Source organism: Salarias fasciatus, chromosome 10 (genome assembly GCF_902148845.1).
Source record: "Salarias fasciatus chromosome 10, fSalaFa1.1, whole genome shotgun sequence".
In the NCBI taxonomy this organism is placed as follows: Eukaryota; Metazoa; Chordata; class Actinopteri; order Blenniiformes; family Blenniidae; genus Salarias; species Salarias fasciatus.
In genome coordinates, this window is record NC_043754.1 from 2,037,871 (window position 1) to 2,056,605 (window position 18,735).

Consider the following 18,735-nt stretch of genomic DNA (forward strand, 5'->3'; position numbering starts at 1 on the left):
TGGAGTAAAAGGGAATGAATGAATGAATAAATGAATGAATGAATAAGAGAATCCATCCTGGGTGGTCTCTGATTGACCCTGGTGTTGTTGGCTCATTCAGGACTCGTCTCTCTGGGTGGATTACTCTCCGAAAACGATGCGCCTGATCATGACCTCTAATTACAAACCCAGGGGAGAAAATAATTAACCCTTCATCACCGAACCAGGAAGCGGCCGGCTCTGGTTTATTTATTTATTTCTCTTAAAGCAGATTAAACTCTTCAGACATGACGTTTCAGCTTAGCGGTGTGAGTATTAGACCCCCCGTAAATCTAATGTGATTTCCTCAAAGACTCAGTGTGGAGGATGAAGGGTTGACGTGCCGCAGCTCAACACTACACCCTGATTTTTTTTTTTTTTTTTTCCAGAAGTAATCCTCGCCTTGTATCTGGGTTAGTCGGGTCAGATGAAGCCGGCAATGTGGAAGGCTGAGGAGTGATTTTCTGTCTGTCTGTTTCACTGCAGAAGCCGCACAGGAGCAGAATTTATGAGTTTTAAAACCAAAACCAGACCATAATTACTGGCGCTGGAGGGGAATGTAGGAGAATATGTGGGGATGTGAGGGACTGGGGTCATTTTTGTTTTCCTTTTGCAAAAAATGGAACATTCTCCAGGAGCCGGTTCACAAGAACGAAGGAAAACCTGCAAATCAAAGCAAAAAAAAACTGAATAAAAAGCATTAAAATCCCGGTTTAAACAGCTCAGCAAGTACTGGACTGTGTGTGTGTGTGTGTGTGTGTGTGTGTGTGTGTGTGTGTGTGTGCTGGACTGCCAAAGGGATTATCCTTCATCTGTCTCCTTCACTAACGGCCATATGTTTTCCACATAAAGCCCCAAGCTCCGTCGAGCAAAACACACTCCGGGCAGAGAGCGCCACGATTTCTGGTCAGCGCCAGAAAACCAGCTTTATATAGCATGTCAGCAGAGCCATATTAGACATGGCCTGCAAGCACACACACACACACACACACACACAAACACACACACACACACACACACACATTCAGAGCCTGTTTTCCACCCAGAGGATAATTACCCCTCTAAAGCCACATGTAAACACAGACGGGGTATTATTGTCACCTTATTTTGAATGTCTGTCCTGCTTCGTCCAAATTATTGTGGCGGGGCGCACACACACACACACACACACACACACACACACACACACACACACACCCTACATTTGTTTTCATTCATTCAGATCTTCTTGTGGACTGCAGTCACTTATACTAGTCTGGTTTTGGTCCACGTTGGTCTGATGGAGGTCTGTGGTGTTCTGCGGTATCCTGATGATGATCTGATGATGGTCTGATGATGGTCTGATGTTGGTGTCTGGTGGTCCATGTGCTGGTCTGAGGTTGTGTGATGATCGATGTAATGCTGGTCTGTGGTAGTCTGATGGTCTGCGGTGGTCCATGGTGGTCTGACGTTGGTCAGTCTGTGGGTTCGTACTGATGCTGCCTGGAGGCGAACGTGACGCGGCGCAGACCTAAACCACCTGCATGCTACTTTCAGTGCAGTCATTTGAAGTTGAAATAAGCTGCAGTTTGTCCTCGAGTCGCTCAGTTTTCTCGTTGGAATCCTCTCTGTGTCGCGGTCGGCGCTGCCACCGTTCCGTTTCAATTAGTGCATGAGTGGCTGTATTTATGCAGGACAATAGAGCGGGATTGATCCGTGGTGAAACCGGGTTAGCTCAGCCGCCGGAGGAACGGAAGGCCAAACGCAGTCAGCAAATAGAATGGAAGAGCAGCCAACACGGTGAAGACAGGCATTCTTAGAATGACTCAAATACACATTTCAGAAGCAGCGGCTCGCTCTGTGTGTGTGTGTGTGTGTGTGTGTGTGTGTGTGTGTGTGTGTGTGTGGGTGGGTGGGTGGGTGGGTGGGTGGGTGTGTGTGTGTGTGTGTGTGTGTGTGTGTGTGTGTGTGAGAGAGCGCCTGCTCTCAGGTGGTGCTCATGCCGAGCGACAGCAGCGCTGTGCTGCATACTAATGTGATAATCATTCAATTAGCTGGGAATCAATGGTGGTCTATCACTCCAAAACACACACACACACACACACACACACACACACACACACACACACACACACACACACACACTCATTTGCCATGTCCACTCTGTCTGGGGGGTTTTAAAAATTCATGAAAGTGTCCAGTTTTCCTTGCTGTGAGCATCCCTCACAGAGCGGCTTCCTGTTAGAGCAGCATCGCTGTAATGAGGACTAAACATGCTCGTTGACCACGGAGAGCTTCTCTTATCGTTCACTGAAAGAACCGCAGAAGACGTTTTGTCAGAGTTTGACATTCTGAAGCAGAGCAGTCGTTCAGGGAGTTCTGGGTTTCTTTCATAGATTTATCCTGTAAGATTCTAATCTGATTGATTTTCTTCTGAAAAATGTGTCACTGATCAACATACTATGATGATGATGATAATGATGATGATGATGATGATGATGATGATGCTCCCATTACACACGGTGCTCCCATTAATGCTGCACGCTATGCTCTTTTTTCATTTATTTTGTGTTTATGTCTTTAGTTTCTAGTCAAAAACTATGTTTGAATGTTGTTCGTGTTCAAAATCAAACAGATCATCTCTATCTGGAGGAGCATGGCCACGTTTAGCCGACACATCTCAACCCGCTCAGACTTCCAACATTTTTCATTTTGCACATTTTCAGAGCTTGTTGAGACGTGTGAACGATTCCGGTTTCTTCATGTTCTTTCTTCCACTCAGCCACAAATTGGATTTAATTCCGTGAGGCGCACAGCGTGCCGCAGCTACCAGTTTAGACAGGTGTGTGTGTGTGTGTGTGGGCTGTTGGAAATAAACAGGTCCATGGAACGAGCTTACAAAACTGAGAAGACAGAAATGAGTCAATAAATCAGAGCAAATTCATCTGCCCATAACTGTTCTGACTTTTGAATAATTTGAATCTCCGCCTGTTTTCGTCTTCATCAAATGTGGAACACTGCATCAAAGTGTGGCTTTGTAATTTCCCACCATGAGACAATTCAAGGTTTTATTCTAAAATCAGCCGCAATGGAATCCAGCACGGAGCCAGTCCGAATCTGAAGAGGATTCGAACATGCTGTGGTTTTACAGACTGAAATACTGATTCCAGAGGACGGAGGGAGCTCCGGCCCAGCAGAGCTGGAACCAGTCAGCCAACGCTTAGTGCCGTTTCCCCTTTCAAGGGGAAAGCTGCAGCGACCCAGCTCTGGAGGTGTCTGTAGTGTCGACAGATGAAGCTTCTGTTCAAATAACATTTCAGATCAGCTTCATTTCCAGTCCTTCAGTCTCTATCTTAGAGACAACAGCGCCATCTAGTGGATTCAGAAAATAAAGACAGTGGTTCATGAAGCTTCATGAAGCTTCATCTGCCCGGCACTACTCATAAAATACTAAACTATTAATTCTGGAATTTGGATTAATTTGAATGAGCAATTACCAAAGTCAACAGTAATGCCTGAAGAAGCCTCAACAGGTAAAAATACTCAAGGGACACCTCTCAATTTCAAAGCATAAATAGAGCTAGGTCGTTAGCTAAAGTAAAAATTAGAGCTGTCACTTTAACGCATTAACTAGAAAATTAATTACACTGAAAATCACCGCATTAATAAATTAAAGTAACATTAATTATAGCACACTTTAATGGTAATTCAATGCAAACTGAATTGAGTTGCCTCATTTAGAGGCATGTTATACTTGTAGTATTCTTTTTGAATTGCTGTATTGAGTTAGCTTTAGCATTCATTTTGAATTTAGACTTTGCTTAAGTGCCGATTTGAGACTCAGCCTTATATTGTTCCTGACATTTTTAATCTGTTACTGCGTTTTTGAATAATGCACCAGGCCTAATTGGTTTGCCGGGATGTGCTTGACCTTTATCTTCTTTTGAATTTCATTAATGAAACACACTGAAAGTGTTATTTGAGTTTCCTGATGGGCTTAGAATTTATTTTGGACAAGATGCTCTGACTTAGGGTCCATTCATCATCATCAAAAATGTGGATTTCAAATCTTCTCTTCTCAGTGTTTCATTTGATGAGTCATTCACTACAATTCTGCAGTCTTAATTGGGCTCAAACAAGTTTGTTTCTGATCATCCAATGATGTTTATTTGTGTTTGTGTTTGATAGCCTCCTGTACGTCCAGTTGCCTTATATCGCTGTTAAATACCGGTAAGCTAGTTGGCGATTTTAACCTGGCTTGTTGTTATGCTAATAAAGATGTGTATGGAGCTGACACGTTTTCTTTTCTTTTTTTTTTTGCACCAAAATTGCTAGATTGCTCGACAGTCATTTCATCCCAAGCAGTGCATTGTACGGTTTGAAAATTGAGAAAAGGGACATTACAATGTCAAAATCAGCTTATTTTGCTTGCCAAAAGCTGATTCATGCCTCCGGTATTGCATATGGATCGATATTTTGCCTCAAAATGATTTAATATAACACGGCAGAGTCACATTTACAACATTTGAGTAAAACCAATACTTTATACCACTTAAAAAATCAGTAAAGGGACATTACAATGTCAAAATCAGCTTATGCTTGCTAAAAGCTGATTCCGCGGACTGGAATCAGCCAAAACTTGATTTCTGCCAGAAAGTGATTTCCGTACGACGCACTGCTTGGGATGAAATTACTCTGTCGAGCAATCTAGCAGTTTTAGTGCAAAAAAAAAAAAAAAGAAAAGAAAAGAAAACGTGTCAGCTCCATACACATCTTTATTAGCATAACAACAAGCCAGGTTAAAATCGCCAACTAGCTTACCGGTATTTAACAGCGATATAAGGCAACTGGACGTACAGGAGGCTATGAAACGCAAACACAAATAAACATCGTTGGATGATCAGAAACAAACTTGTTTGAGCCCAATTAAGACTGCTGCAGAGCCACAGAAGCTGCGCTTTTCATCTGCCCGCGGACCGGAAATCACTTTATGGCAGGGAATCACTTTTTGGCACGACACCGGCTTGAGATCCTGATCGCCCCCTACAGGACTGGAGTGGACTCTACTGGAGCGTGTCACAGTGAAACCAGCTGACTGGGATTTGGCATGACAACCATCATCATCATCATCAACATTCTCATCCTCATCATCATCACCATCATCATCATCACTATCACTATCATCCTCATCATCCTCATTATCATCATCGCTATCATCATCTTCATCATTATCATCATCATCATCAACAGGATGTCCCGATCCTGATACCAACATCGGTACTCTCTCCCATTCTGTTCTTTTTTCTGTACTCGAATACTCATGAGAGCACCCGATCCTCGGGACCAGCGTGAACCAGGATGAGACCAGGATCTGGAAACACCCAAAACTTCAGCACTATGTGTTAAATAGGGAGAACGCAGAGAACCGGACAGACCGTGAGATGAGTTTTTATCAAGAAGCTGTTTCTTTGTTTAGTATTTGAACAGTTGTTGATATTTTAGAATGCAGAAGTCTTATGTGAGATTTAAATTTAGATTTTCATCAATTACTACTCCCAGAAATTTGGTTTCTGTTCCCCATTTAATGTCCACTCCATCAATTTGTCCCTTTTTGGTGTAATTTTTCTGCTGTTCCTGAATAATATCATTTTTGTTTTGCTCAGATTCAATTATTCATTTACATCAAACCATGATTTTAACGGATTCGTTTCAGAGTTAGCCAGTTGAACTGCTTCATTCAAATCACAACCTTAAATAAATATAATTATATCATCGGCAAACAAAACAGGATTAAAAACATTTGAAACATTACAAATATCACTAATTTTATGAATGTTATCAACTTTTTTTTGGGGTCAATGGAATTGTGACACGTTCGGTTGAATCTAATATTGACAGTGATGTTTGGTCTTTGTGGAAGTGTGCTAGTTTGAAACCCTGCCCCTCACCGGGACGACACCTCGTCCATCTCGGTCAGGGAAGAAAACACAGCTTCACACAGACGGACGGCAGGAGTGTGTGCTGCTGAGGAAAGCGTCTGATCACATGACGTGACGGAGACGCCTGGAACCCGAGTGGTGCTGCAGGAAAAGGGGTTTTGGTTCAGTCCGCTCATCCTCAGACCAGCGGCAGAGCGGAGCGGCAGCGCTGTTCGCCGCTCGCCGTTCACACTCCGTCTTCTGGACTGAATCTGGTCCATTTGGACGAACGTCCTCAGGCTGGCTGTGAAACAGGAGGGACAGGAAAGTAGAAAACATTGCGGCTCTTCTCTTTCCTCCGAGCCTTTTAAAAGATTCACACCTTCTCACTCCCGTTTCTGTGGAGCTTTTTCTTCTTTCTGAAGAGCAGTAAAACGTTCAGGCCAGAGAGGAAACAAACCCCTCGAGAAGTCCACCAAGAAACGATAATAAAAGACGAAATGGGGGTGAGGACTTTAAAAATGAACCTATAGATCTGCTTTTACTGCTTCCCAGCAGCCTTTGCAGTTTTACCGATCGTTTCCACCCAGACAAAGCAGACTGCACGTCTCCTTCAATGCTGATTAGCATCAGCTAGCCACGCCCCCTCCCAGGTCTCCATGGTAACTGCCATGTTTCTGCAGACGGTGCAGCTCTGGATGTTTCCATCGTTAGCATCAAGCTAACAGAGGAAAACCACTTTGTTCTATTTCCTTCCAGAGTCCGAAGACCAGCTGAGACCAGCTCAGACCAGCTGAGACCAGAGACCAGCTGAGACCAGCTGAGACCTGAGGCGGGTGGGTAAGCGGTGGGGGAATCAGCAGCACGTCAGCAAATGGATTTTATTGTACATTTACAAAACAACCAGAGTACAAAAAGTCGCTCCACAGACATTTTTTTTAACTTCATTTTTCCAAAGAATAAATGTAAAGTTCATCTCACAGCTGCAGCACACAGTCTCTCAGACGGATAGGGGGGGGGGGGGGGGGGGGGGGGGGGGGGGGGGGGGGGCGGGGGTCAGAGGGGGGCGGGGTTTAGAGAGGGCGGGGTTCAGAGTGGGCGGGGTTACAATCAAACCTTCATGACGCCTGTCAGTCAGGAACCGGAGAACAGGGACATTCGGAGCAGACCACGGGGTCCTGGGTGGGTGGGGGGGGGGGGGGGTCGGTGGGGGGGGGGGGGTCCGGTGGGGGGGTGGGCTGCTCCAGGACCCACTCAGTTCTGGCTCCGCCCCCTCTGGACCGTTGTGCTTGGTATCGTCTGTTGTTTTCATCACAACATGAGTGCAACAGTAGTTCAAACGCCTCCGAGCAGGAAAACAAAATAAAATAAAAAAAACAACCAAACTTTACATCTGGACTAAAAGTTGGCACATTCAAGAAGACTTGGTTTCATCAGAACAGACTTTTCCACTTTTTTTTGTTTTTGAATTCTCATAAATACAATATACATCTGATTCCCTGCGAGCGGGAGAGAACGGAACGGCAGGTATTTACAGAACGGAGGCGCAAAAAGGGGGGAGAACCCGGAACGCCGGGCGGACGGTCACCGAGGGGGGGGGCGGTCCTCAGGGTCCCGGGTGGAGGAGCAGCAGGAGGAGGACGCGCTTCCTGCCGTCCTTATCTCATTTCCTGAAGAGACACAAACAGACGACATCAGACTTCAATTCTATTAATGAGTGAATAATGATCAATCTGAGCTTTAATCTTCATCTCTAGTTTGTTGATCTGGAGACAGAACGAAGACGACAGTGAAGAAACTCTCTCAGGAAGGAGGGCTCAGCGGGGGGTCAGCGGGGTCCGGGTCACTGGTGCTGCAGATAAATCTCCCCCCAGGACGGCTCCGAGGTTCCTCAGCTCCCGCCGGCCGCCGGGGTCAAAGGTCGGAAGATCAGCCGGCATGAGGGAGAAGGAACCTGATCCAGGCTTCCTGTGTAACTCCACTCTGTCATGTCCTGGGGAGGGTGTGTGTGTGTGTGTGTGTGTGTGTGTGTGTGTGTGTGTGTGTGTGTGTGTGTGGAGGACAACAGGAGCCTGTGTGAGCGTCTTTTACAAGCGTCTCGGTTCTCTTTCCGTCTGGGACGAGGGACAGGGACGTCCTCTGTCTCCGTCTGTCGGGAACATTTCTCATAAAAACGGTCGTACGGCTGTAAAGACACCCAGAAGTGTGTGACTGTAGGCGGGGAGCTGTGTGTGGTGTGTGTGTGTGTGTGTGTGTGTGTGTGTGTGTATCACTGCTGTGAGGCTGCAGGATCAGAATGATGAAGAAAAGCTTTAACTGAAATATATGAGCCAAAAAACGCAGCACGGTGGAGGAACCATCATGCAGTGGGGCTGCTTTCCTGCCTCTGCTGCTGGAGGGGGCGGAGACTGACCCGGAGGCGGAGGGGGCGGAGCTTTACCTCGTGCTGTTTGCGGGCCGAGCCGGGCCCCCGGGAGCCGGTGGAGCCTCGGGACGAGCAGCTTCCTGTGGTGGAGCAGTTACTGGACATCTGGCTCCGGGACAGGAAGCCGGCCTTCCCGCCGTACGCCATCAGGTCCTCACCTGGGGGGGGGGGGGGGGGGGACACTCATGGGTTTTCCTGGACATTCTCAGTGAGGCAGCACATTCTGAAACACCGCAGTGGAAAAGCAAACCGACGGAGCAGAACAGGAGCAGATGAATAATGAATGGAGAGAAAACAGCCGGAAAAAAGCTGCTTTTTCCAAACGTCCAGCTGATAACAGAGAAGAGCCTGAGCTCTGACGAAGCCCCGCCCCCTCAACACCCGAGTCTTCCTGCGCCCGAGTCAGCGCTCTGGACGGGACTCTGGGTGGAGGTCTGGACGGCGCTCCGTGGTTCCGCCGTGGCTCTGGTCGACTCACCGTCTCCGTGTCTCGGTCCCGAGCCTTTCCTCTGCTGGCTGCTGAACTCGCTCCTCTCCAGAGACGACAGGCCGTTAGCAAGGCCGCCGCCGCCGCCGCCGGCCTCCGTGCACGCCGGGGGCGCCTGCAGCCGCTCGTCCTCTGGGGGGGGCTCCGGAGGAGGCGGCAGGTCTGAGACAGACGCAGGAGAGGAAAGAGTCAGTTCAATGATTTAACAGCCATGCAGGGAGTCTTGCGCCTCCTGCTGGTTTCCTGCGGCGCCGCTCGGCCGACTCGCTCACCTCCTTGCATATCTCGTCTGTAGGACGAAGTCTTGGAGCCCTTCTTCTTCACTCTGGACTTTTGGTTGGGGGGCGTGCACGTGTCTGTGGGGGGAGGGCGTCCGTGCACTGCGGGAGAGAAGCGTGCATGCAGATCAGCTGACCCACGGCGTGGCGTCGTCTGTGTGTGTGTGTGTGTGTGTGTGTGTGTGTGCTGCGCGTTACCCGGCGTGCTGGCTCCGCTGTGGTCCTCCTGGGGGGCCGGACCCTGGTTCTGCAGGCAGCGCGGGGTCGGGGTCTGGCACTGCAGCGTCCCGGCCTCCGACGGGCCGAGCAGGGCGGGGTTAGAGTGGGCGAGCGGCGAGCCGGGCGCCTGGGGGGCCGGCACCGGACCGCAGGGCAACCGTCTGCTGTGGGGGCACGCAAACACACACACACACACACACACACACACACACACACACACACACACACACAAAAACACAAACACACACACACACACACACACACACAAAAACACACATACACACACACACACACAAACACACAAAAACACACACACAAACACAACACAAAAACACACACACACAGACACACACAGACACACACACACACAAAAACACACACACACACACACACACACACACAAACACACAAAAACACACACACACACAGACACACACACACACACACAGACAAAAACACACACACACACACACACACACACACACACACACACACACACACACACACACACACACACACACACACACACACAGCAGATGAAGCTTCATGAAGCTTCACTCTCTTTATCTCAGAACCAGGCGTTTCCTGCTGAATGTAAAGTTTCACAATAAAAGACTTTAAATACTTTAAAAGGTTTTAAATGCTCCACAGAAAGATTCTCTGGTCACTTTTATCATGGAGGTTTTGACTAAAATCCCAAATGGAAGCTGTGACCTTGTGAAAAGTGTGCGCGTGGAGCGAACCGCCGCAGGATTACAGCAGAAACAAGACCCATAATCCCTCCGCAAGTTCCCGCTGTAATCTGAGAGGCGACATATTTTCTGAGCCGAAGCGACTCTTTAATCCAGAGGGGCGAGGCGGCCTTTTGGCCGCGGCGCCGTCCTGGCCGTCCACGTACCGGGACAGCTGCTGGTCCAGCGGCGGGGGGCGGGGCTCCTCGTGGGGGGACGGGGTGAGCGTGGCGGTGGACTGGTGGCTGTAGGACGTGGCGGGAGACGAGGCGGCGTTCCGCTGAGGCGGCGCCGGGCCGTCCTCGCAGCCCTCCATCAGGTAGGTCCTCTCCGGGAGGGGGGGGCACCACTCCTCCTCCGAGCTGCGGGGTGCAGTCAGAGGTCACAGGTCAGGATGGGTCTATGAGCATGACCTTTGACCTCCAGCTGCTTATTAAACACCGCACAGGTCAGAATGAATCGATGAAGCATTTGACGGGATTCTACTTCCGTCCTTACGGCTCATCGATCTTCTGATCGAGACGTTTTCAGGTCTAAACTCGTGTTCAGGCTGCAGCTGATTATGAAACAGCTGCAACATTTCAGAACCTCAGCGGCGCCGCAGCCACGACCGAGCAGACCCATTCAGATCAATGACAGCGACACAGAGTGCGATCGGCGCACAATCTGAAATTTAACAGCTCTTCTCCAACATCGGGCACATTTCCGACAATTTCCTGCGACATCCGACATTTATTACCACTGACTGCGATTTACATTTACGACCTTTATTACTCATTACCACTATTTACCAGTTACTACAGTTACTATTACTGCTATTGATCACACCACTGCAGTGTCTGCATGGATGTAGCGTTAAAAAAACAGCACCAACTAGTGTCCTGATCCAGGAACTGCATCGTAGCTCTGGACTGTAGAAAGTGGACTGGCTCTATTTTTACTTTGAGCGGATCCTCGGCTGGAGTGGCGCCGGGCCGATGGAGGGCCGTAGGACACCGTGACCTTGAGACCAGAGCTCCACGACCTTTTTCACACCACAGAACCTTTGTTTCTTTCATCTGTAGAATTTCTTTTTATATGTTTTCCATGTTGTGGTTCATGGCCTTGAACAAGATCATTTTTTCTGTGGACCGGCAGGACGGTCCGTATAAATACACCTTAATGAGGGCTTAACGAAGCACGGAAGAAAAATGACGGAGTTCAGCACAGATGAAAATGAAGTGTTTTTCAAAATAAAACTCTATTTAAATGTGCGCTTTCAAAATAAAATATTTTATTCTTTCTTTGCGGCCCGGGAACAGAAGATCCATGGACCGGTGGTTGGGGGCTTGAGACTTCAGAGTTTCTATCTAAAAATTTAAATAATTAAATAAACAATCACTAATTTAAAGTAAACTGTGGGCTTACAAGAACACACACACACGCACGCACGCACACACGCACGCACGCTCACACGCACACACACACACACACACACACACACACACACCCTTGACCTCTGTATGAAGCTGACCTCAGCCCAGCACTTTAGAGTTTTCTTCAATGATCTGTTTTTTTCTTCTGCTCATCATTTTCTTGATTTTCCATTGAAATATCTAAACTGTCAAAACTGCTGCAGATTGTATTTTTATTGATCTGCTACTTGAAACATGAATAAACTGCAGTTCTGGTGCCAGTCGCTGCAGCATTCATGGCTTCTAGAAGTCATTTCCTTCAGTCCTCTATAAGCTGATGTGGTTGGATCCACTCGTCTTTACACTCATTACGGTTTTCCGCCTCCCGCCTGTTCAGAACTAAAGCGTCACGTCATCGTTCAGCTGTCTGTTTCTGCCATACGGGGGCGCTGCGGTAACAGGCTTTCTCTGTGACAATAATGACTTTTTGCTTCTAAACTTGTGCAGTCAGCCATTTTTGTTTTGTGTCAGAAATCCTCCAGCGGTCAGTATGGGCGTTAAATACTTCCTCCTTCGCAGCAGCAGCGTCTCCTGCAGCGTCTCCTGCAGCGTCTCCTGCAGCGTCTCCTGCAGCGTCTCCGGCTGCTGTCGCTCGTCAGGTCAGAAACACTCGGATTCGTCAATAATGGAGGACAGGAAGTCAAGAGCATAAAGCAGAGCTCCACCCAGAACATGACCCCCAGCCACCGGCCCTCTGGCTGAATTCTGCCGGTCCCTCGCGGGGGTCCCAAGCCTCAGGTTGGGACACACGACAGTGAGTGTAGGGAACGAGGCTCACCCGATGTCCATGTCCCGGTGGTCCGGGAGCAGCTGGTCCGGCTCGCTCTGCTCCAGCTCCCCGATGGGTGGAGGGGGGGGCAACGCCTCCATCCAGGTCAGGGACGGGGTCTTCACCGCCTTCCCCATCACCTTCGGCTTGGGCTTCCCTGGAGGGACGGGGACGGGGGAGGGACGGGGTGAGACGGGGTGAGACGGGGTGAGACAGGGTGAGACAGGGTGCAAATACAGAAATACAATAATAAAAGTGATAAACTCAGTAAATCTGGAGCCCATATTTGAAACGTCCTCCTGACACTGGGCGGAGCCCCGGCGCCCTCCTCACCACTGCAGCGGTCCGGCTGGGCGTACTGGGCCCCCGAGGGCCCGGGCTGGCTGATCCAGTGCCCGTCCTCCGCCTGCTCTGCGGCCGGGGGGCCGGCGCTGAACGGCATGATGGAGGTGGAGGCGTACGGCGCGGTGGAGCTGTGCTGGGCGTAGGTGAAGCTGTGCAGGTCCTCACTGGTGGCGTCGATGGTGCTGTAGATCGGACCCTCGGTGGAGCCCCCCATGCTGTACTTCTCTGTCTGGGTCAGGTAGTTGGAGATGCCAGCCTCTACAGGGGGAGGAAGAGGAGGAAGAGGAGGAGGAGGAGGAGGAGGAGGAGGAGGAGGAGGAAGAGGAGGAGGAGGAGGAGGAGGAGGAGGAGGAGGAAGAGGAGGAGGAGGAAGAGGAGATTTGTATCACACTGTGTCATATTGTGTTGTATTGTGTCATTTTGTATCACATTGTATCACATTGTGTCATATTGTATCATACTGTGTCATATTGTGTTGTATTGTGTCATTTTGTATCACATTGTATCACATTGTGTCATATTGTGTTGTATTGTGTCATTTTGTATCACATTGTATCATATTGTGTCACGTTGTGTCATTTTCATGTGTTCCATCATGAAGTATCATAAAGTGTCAGAGCGTCATGTGTTTTCTTGTTCTGTCATGAAGGACGTCCAGTGATCAATCATCACATTAGATTATCAAATGTTCCATCTCAGATCATGATTTACGGCACCGTGCAGGACGATGATCTATATGAATCTGTCCCTGTCATCTGTCTGTCTGTCCTCTTCTTTCCTGTCCTTCTATCCTCTCCCTCCAACCACAGCAGCAGAAAGTCTCCTCTGAGTCTGGTTCTGCAGGTTTTTCCCTGTTAAAGTGGGTTTTTCTGTTTTTCCACTACTTGCTCATGTGAAACTGTGTTTTCTGTGTTGGACACAGCTGTGTTGTATTTACATAAAGAAAGTTGAATTAAATGAATACGTGTCGTTGTTCTACCATAAATCAATTTATTATTTGAGGATATATCGTCCCAGCTCATAATGTGAACAGATCGTGAATCATTTTGCAGTGTCGGGTTTTTTCATGGGAGGTTATACTTCCGCATTGCGGAGCGTCTGATTGTAGCTTCATGGATCCATCAATAGACCGAGTGTTCTGCAGGACTTTAAAGACAATCAATAGAAGACTTCATGGTTAAAAACTGACTGAATTTGAGACGAGTCCTGGAATAACAGAGCGACACTGACACAGAGAACCAAACCAGAACCTGGCAGGGGAAGGAACACCGTGACCTGACGCTCGTCTGTTCTCCGGAGCTTCCGGAAGCTTCCGGGCGCGGCGCGGCTCTTACCGTTGTAGTACCTCTCCGCCGTGTCGTGGTTGGCCGTGCAGCAGCTCACCGCCTCCTTCCCGCTGTGCACCAGGTTGGTGGTGGGCCAGGAGTCGGCCAGCCAGGGGTAGTTCCCCATGTTCCCCCCGAGAACGCCGGGCCTGCTGGGACAGCAGGCGTCAGGGCGAGGGAGGTCGGAGGTCGGAAGAAGGAAGGGAAGGAGAATGAGAGCGCGTCTTACCTTCCATTGAGGCCCGACGCTTCTCCGTGAGGAAAACCAACTGAAGCAGACGGAGAACAGAAGGTTAGGACGATGAGTCGGGTTTTCAGGGTTCTAGATTCTATCGTCATCAAGAGAACTGAAGAAAAACCAGAAAAACGTCACATCTGTGACCTTGAAGACCAGAGGAGGAGTTTGGTGACAAACCAGAAACAGATCAGATCTGAATTAAACCTCCAGACGTTCTGAGGCTTTTAGGTGAGGTCAGAGTTCAAGTTTCAGCTTCTGTCTGTCTGCAGACGCTTCAGCTTCTACAGCTTCTAAGATGTTTCAGGCAGATTCATGGATTTCTTTTGTATGATTGTGTTCAGTGTTTTCTTAGTTTGGACTCTTCCAGTTGTTTTCCTCTCTTGGTGTTTTGATCTGATTCAGCTATTCGACCTGTTTTTCCTCCAGAAACTTGATCTTTTCAAGCTATTTTTACTCCTTTAGAAATGTTTCCCTTCCTTCAGCACTTCTAGCTGTTTTTCTTTTCTAACATTTTGCTCAGATTTGAGGCATGACAGCCTTTTTTTGTGCCATTTTAGCTTTTCAGTATCTTTCAAGTCATCTATTGAAGCAGTTTTCATCCTTTTTGCCATTTTCTGAACAGTTTCCTCTCAGAGCAGCGAGGCTCTGGTTTCTGGCTCCACAGGTGACAGACTGAAGGTCTCCTCTGGTCCGGACCCCCCCAGGCCGCCCCCCCCGCCCCCCCGCTGACCTGCCGGCGTGTAGGCGAAGGAGGCGGTGTAGTGGCTCAGCTCCTTCCTCTTCTTGCGGCGGCAGTAGATCCAGACGCTGAAGCCCATCAGGATGACCCAGCAGGCGCCGCCGATGCCGGCGATGAAGGCCGGCTGCTTCACCACGTCGGTGATCTGCTCCGCCAGGCTGACGCTGCTCTCCTCGCCGTCGGCCTCGCCGCCGCCGCTCCCCGCCACCGAGGGCTGCTCGGCTGGCGGCTCTGAGGGGGGAGGGGCAACGAAAGAGATGGAGCTGGAGGTCATGATCTACCTGTTCGACACGTTTATGGCTTTAAATCCGGATAGCGGTGATGAAACCGTGGATCAATGAGTCTGACTGAGGCTGAACGCAGGAAACACAAACTTCTCATCTTCTCACTGATCAGGGACAGATGAACAGATCCAACACGGCAGAAGCTTCAGACTCACTGATGAGGACGGACGCCGGCGGGCTGCGCGTCCCCACGCCGGCGCCGGTCACCGCCGCCACCTCCACCTGGTACAGCAGGCCGGGCAGCAGCCCCTTCAGCAGCGTGGACAGCGTGTTCCCGTCCACCGTCCGGTTGATGTAGTACCGGGTCTGGTTGTCCCCGCCGCTGCCCACGCACCAAACCTGTCCGTCCACAGAGACGACGGGATGAGAGCAAGGACAGGAAGGAGGGGACAGGAAGAGGAAGAGGAAGGAACAGGAAGGAAGAGGAAGAGGAAGAGGAAGAGGAAGAGGAAGAGGAAGAGGAAGGAACAGGAAGGAAGAGGAAGAGGAAGAGGAAGGAACAAGAATATGAAGGAACAGGCCTCAAATGAAGCATTGCATCCAGACACGCAGCACAATATGGACTGAAAGCTTCTTAACATCACTTCAACCAGCTGACATCAGTTTAACAACAGTCAAAAAAATAAATAAAAATATTGAGGAAAAACAAGACAGTAAAACAGATAAATAATCAATACGCTTGATTACATCAAATTAGATTATAATAACTATAACAAATAACAATATATTGCAAATAAAATAAGATTCAGAGCTGAGGAGAGATTCCTACTGATCCATCTGAACCGTCTCTATTCTCTGGATTTAAAACCATCAATGTTTTATTTATTGATCTTTTGTTCATCAAGCTTTAATCTGATCATTCAGACTGAATCAACCAGCTGGAGTCACTTTACAGAGAGACGCTGTGTTTTATTTAGCACACTGTGTGTGTGTGTGTGTGTGTGTGTGTGTGTACCCTGTACTCCTGGATGATGCCGTTCTGCATGTCGCTGGGCGGAGGCTCCCAGGAGACGCTGATGCCGGAGCCGTTGCTCAGCTTCACTGTTGCCACCGTCACGGCCCTGGGTGGAGCGCTGGGGACTGGCAGGAGGGACGAGTGTTACTCCCTCAACACCACAACAACAGCGGGAGGATTTACAAACACAGACAGAGAGCTGAGCATTTCACAGCCTACAGTCAGCTGATGTTGAATCCATCGAATGAACCGCAGAGCGATGGAAGGATTGATCTGGAAAATAGAGAACCGCTGCTGTAATCAGGGTTCTAACTTCTGGGTGTAACTTTACAACGATCCACAGCAGAACCTGCTGCTTGTTGAGAAGAGAAGGAACGATACACACTTCCACCTCAGAGTCTCCACAGAGTCCCAGAACCAGGTCTGTGATTCAGTTCCAGGGTCTCAACAAGCGGGATGTACGTGGTGACAGAGGGGCGTCGTCCAGGTACAGTCCTTCATTCACAGTCACCCAGGTACAGTCGTCCAGCTACTGTTATTCAGGCACAGTCATTCAGACACAGTCATCCAGGTACAGTCATCCAGGTACAGTCATCCAGCTATTATTATCCAGGTACAGTCATTGAGAAGCAGTTGTCCAGGCACAGTGGTCCAGGTACAGTCGTTCAGACACAATCGTTCAGGCAGTCATCCAGGTACCATCGTCCAGACATTGTCATCCAGGCACAGTCGTTCAGACACTGTCATCCAGGTATGGTCATTTAGACACAGTAATTAAGGTACAGTCGTCCAGCCCAAATCATCCAGACACAGTCGTCCAGGCACAGTCTTCTAGGTATAGTTGTTCAGGCACAGTCCTCCAGGCAGTCATTCAGATACAGTCGTCCAGGTATTCAACACAACCACGGTCAAAGCGACGGTACTGTGACGTCTAAACAGAATCCACCGCCTGACGCTGAGGTTCCTCTGGTTCTGAGCAGGATTACAGCTAAAACGCGTCACCAGGAGGGTGAAACCTGAACCTGGACCACGACGGTCTGACATCTCCAGGAAAGTCCTCTCCTCCCTCACTGGGTTCTGGTAGGAAGACGAGCTGGTTGAAGAGTCTAAACCTGCTGATCTTCATCTCGGCTCTTTGTTCCAGAAGCTTCAGGCTCGCTCGGGTTCATCCTGCCTGAACAGCCGATCATAATCACCACGACTCAGTTTCCTGTGGGAACTGCCCGGAGTCGTACCGGCCACTGATACCTGATACTGAATCCTCGCCGCCTGGCGGCGTTTCCTTCACGCTCTCTGAATGAGGACGTCTGACTGCGACTCTGCTTCTGTACAGCACAAACCTCGGGACAGTCTGACATCCTGGGTTTATTAGTTTCCAGCAAATAAGAGAGAAGAGCACATAAACCACGCAAAGCAGCCAGCCGGAGCAGGAAATGAAGGTTTATTGAGGTTAATGATGTTTCTATTTTTTGTGGCGAGTCGGCTCATCTCTCAGAGCTGACGGCAAAAAAACTGCTTTTAATCTAGAATTTGGATCAACCGAGGCCGCGCGAGTGGAAGCAGGATTTAATGAAAAATGGCGATCAATATAAATGAACCTAAATTGCAGAGGACATAAAATTAACCCTAAAAAGAGATAAGAGTGCTGAGACTCCTGTGGAGTCGCTCAGGGTAATGAAGAGTCAAAGAGGAGCCGGCCGGCCGCCTGGCGCCGCCCCGGCTGCTCCGGTACCTTCTTCCGGGGTTCGAACCAGCAGCGTCCGGCTGTCCTTCCCCTGGAACTCATCGAAGTAGGGCCGGATCTTGACCTCGTACTCGGAGCCCTTGAGCAGGCCGGTGAGCACGGTGCTGCGCTCGGAGGGGGAGTTGATGTCCTGCAGGAGCCAGGACCCCCCGCTGGGCCGGTAGAAGAGCCGGTAGCCCTGCACGTACTGGGACTGGCGGTCCACCTGGGGGACATCCGGGACAGAGAGGGGACGGAGGTCAGGGTGGAGGGAGCCTCTCGGAGCGAGGACGGAGCCTCCAGCTCCTCCACTGAATCAAGAAGCTAACAAAGACTATCGGGGGTTGTTGGGTAAACGGTGAAGCACACGCAAGAACAAACAAAACTGTCTTTAAAACACAGTTTGAACGACTGCTGACGTGACCGGGTCCTGAACCCGGATCTCCCGTGAGGAGGAGAGAAGTCTGGCAGTGAGCCACGGTGGCTTCATGTGCATTAAGAGCACTTTGGCGTGATATATAATGGATGCAGCGACGCACCGACGCTTTACAGTAACGCAGCGGCTTCTCGTCAGTGGAAGAACAAAAAGATCCTGCGAGAAACCAGTTCAGCACCGAACTGGCGCCTGATTCGTCTTGGTATAAAAGAGGTAAAGGAGGAGAAGTGGAAGCAGCAGAGGGTCACTCACGGTCCAGGACACCCGGATGGAGGCCGGGCTCAGGGTCAGCGGGTCCTGGAGCTGCACCGCCACCTCTCCCAGCTCCCTCTGGACCTGCCGGTGGTCCACGCCCTGACCGGTGGGACTGACGTCTGAGGAGCAACGGGGACGGTTAGTCCAGCTGAGAGCA

General features: G+C 49.6%; 1 protein-coding gene across 5 annotated transcripts in view; it reads right to left on the bottom strand.

Moving 5' to 3' along the window:
- Positions 1-6,961: 6,961 nt before the first annotated feature.
- robo3 (roundabout, axon guidance receptor, homolog 3 (Drosophila)) overlaps positions 6,962-18,735 on the bottom strand; it is a 79,014-nt gene continuing 67,240 nt past the window's right edge. For 2 of the 5 annotated variants that reach the window (XM_030100901.1, XM_030100898.1), the window contains 15 exons: positions 18,576-18,697; positions 17,897-18,113; positions 16,165-16,289; positions 15,365-15,548; positions 14,917-15,156; positions 14,178-14,217; positions 13,958-14,097; positions 12,612-12,881; positions 12,288-12,435; positions 10,223-10,417; positions 9,304-9,488; positions 9,100-9,207; positions 8,819-8,989; positions 8,356-8,498; positions 6,962-7,585 (listed from right to left, as the gene is read on the bottom strand). In XM_030100901.1, coding sequence (XP_029956761.1) covers positions 7,574-7,585; positions 8,356-8,498; positions 8,819-8,989; positions 9,100-9,207; positions 9,304-9,488; positions 10,223-10,417; positions 12,288-12,435; positions 12,612-12,881; positions 13,958-14,097; positions 14,178-14,217; positions 14,917-15,156; positions 15,365-15,548; positions 16,165-16,289; positions 17,897-18,113; positions 18,576-18,697 — 2,300 coding nt within the window. In that variant the 3' untranslated portion in view covers positions 6,962-7,573. Of the gene's footprint in view, positions 7,586-8,355; positions 8,499-8,818; positions 8,990-9,099; positions 9,208-9,303; positions 9,489-10,222; positions 10,418-12,287; positions 12,439-12,611; positions 12,882-13,957; positions 14,098-14,177; positions 14,218-14,916; positions 15,157-15,364; positions 15,549-16,164; positions 16,290-17,896; positions 18,114-18,575; positions 18,698-18,735 lie in introns of all 5 variants that reach the window. The other 3 variants (XM_030100900.1, XM_030100897.1, XM_030100899.1) reach the window with 2 other exon arrangements.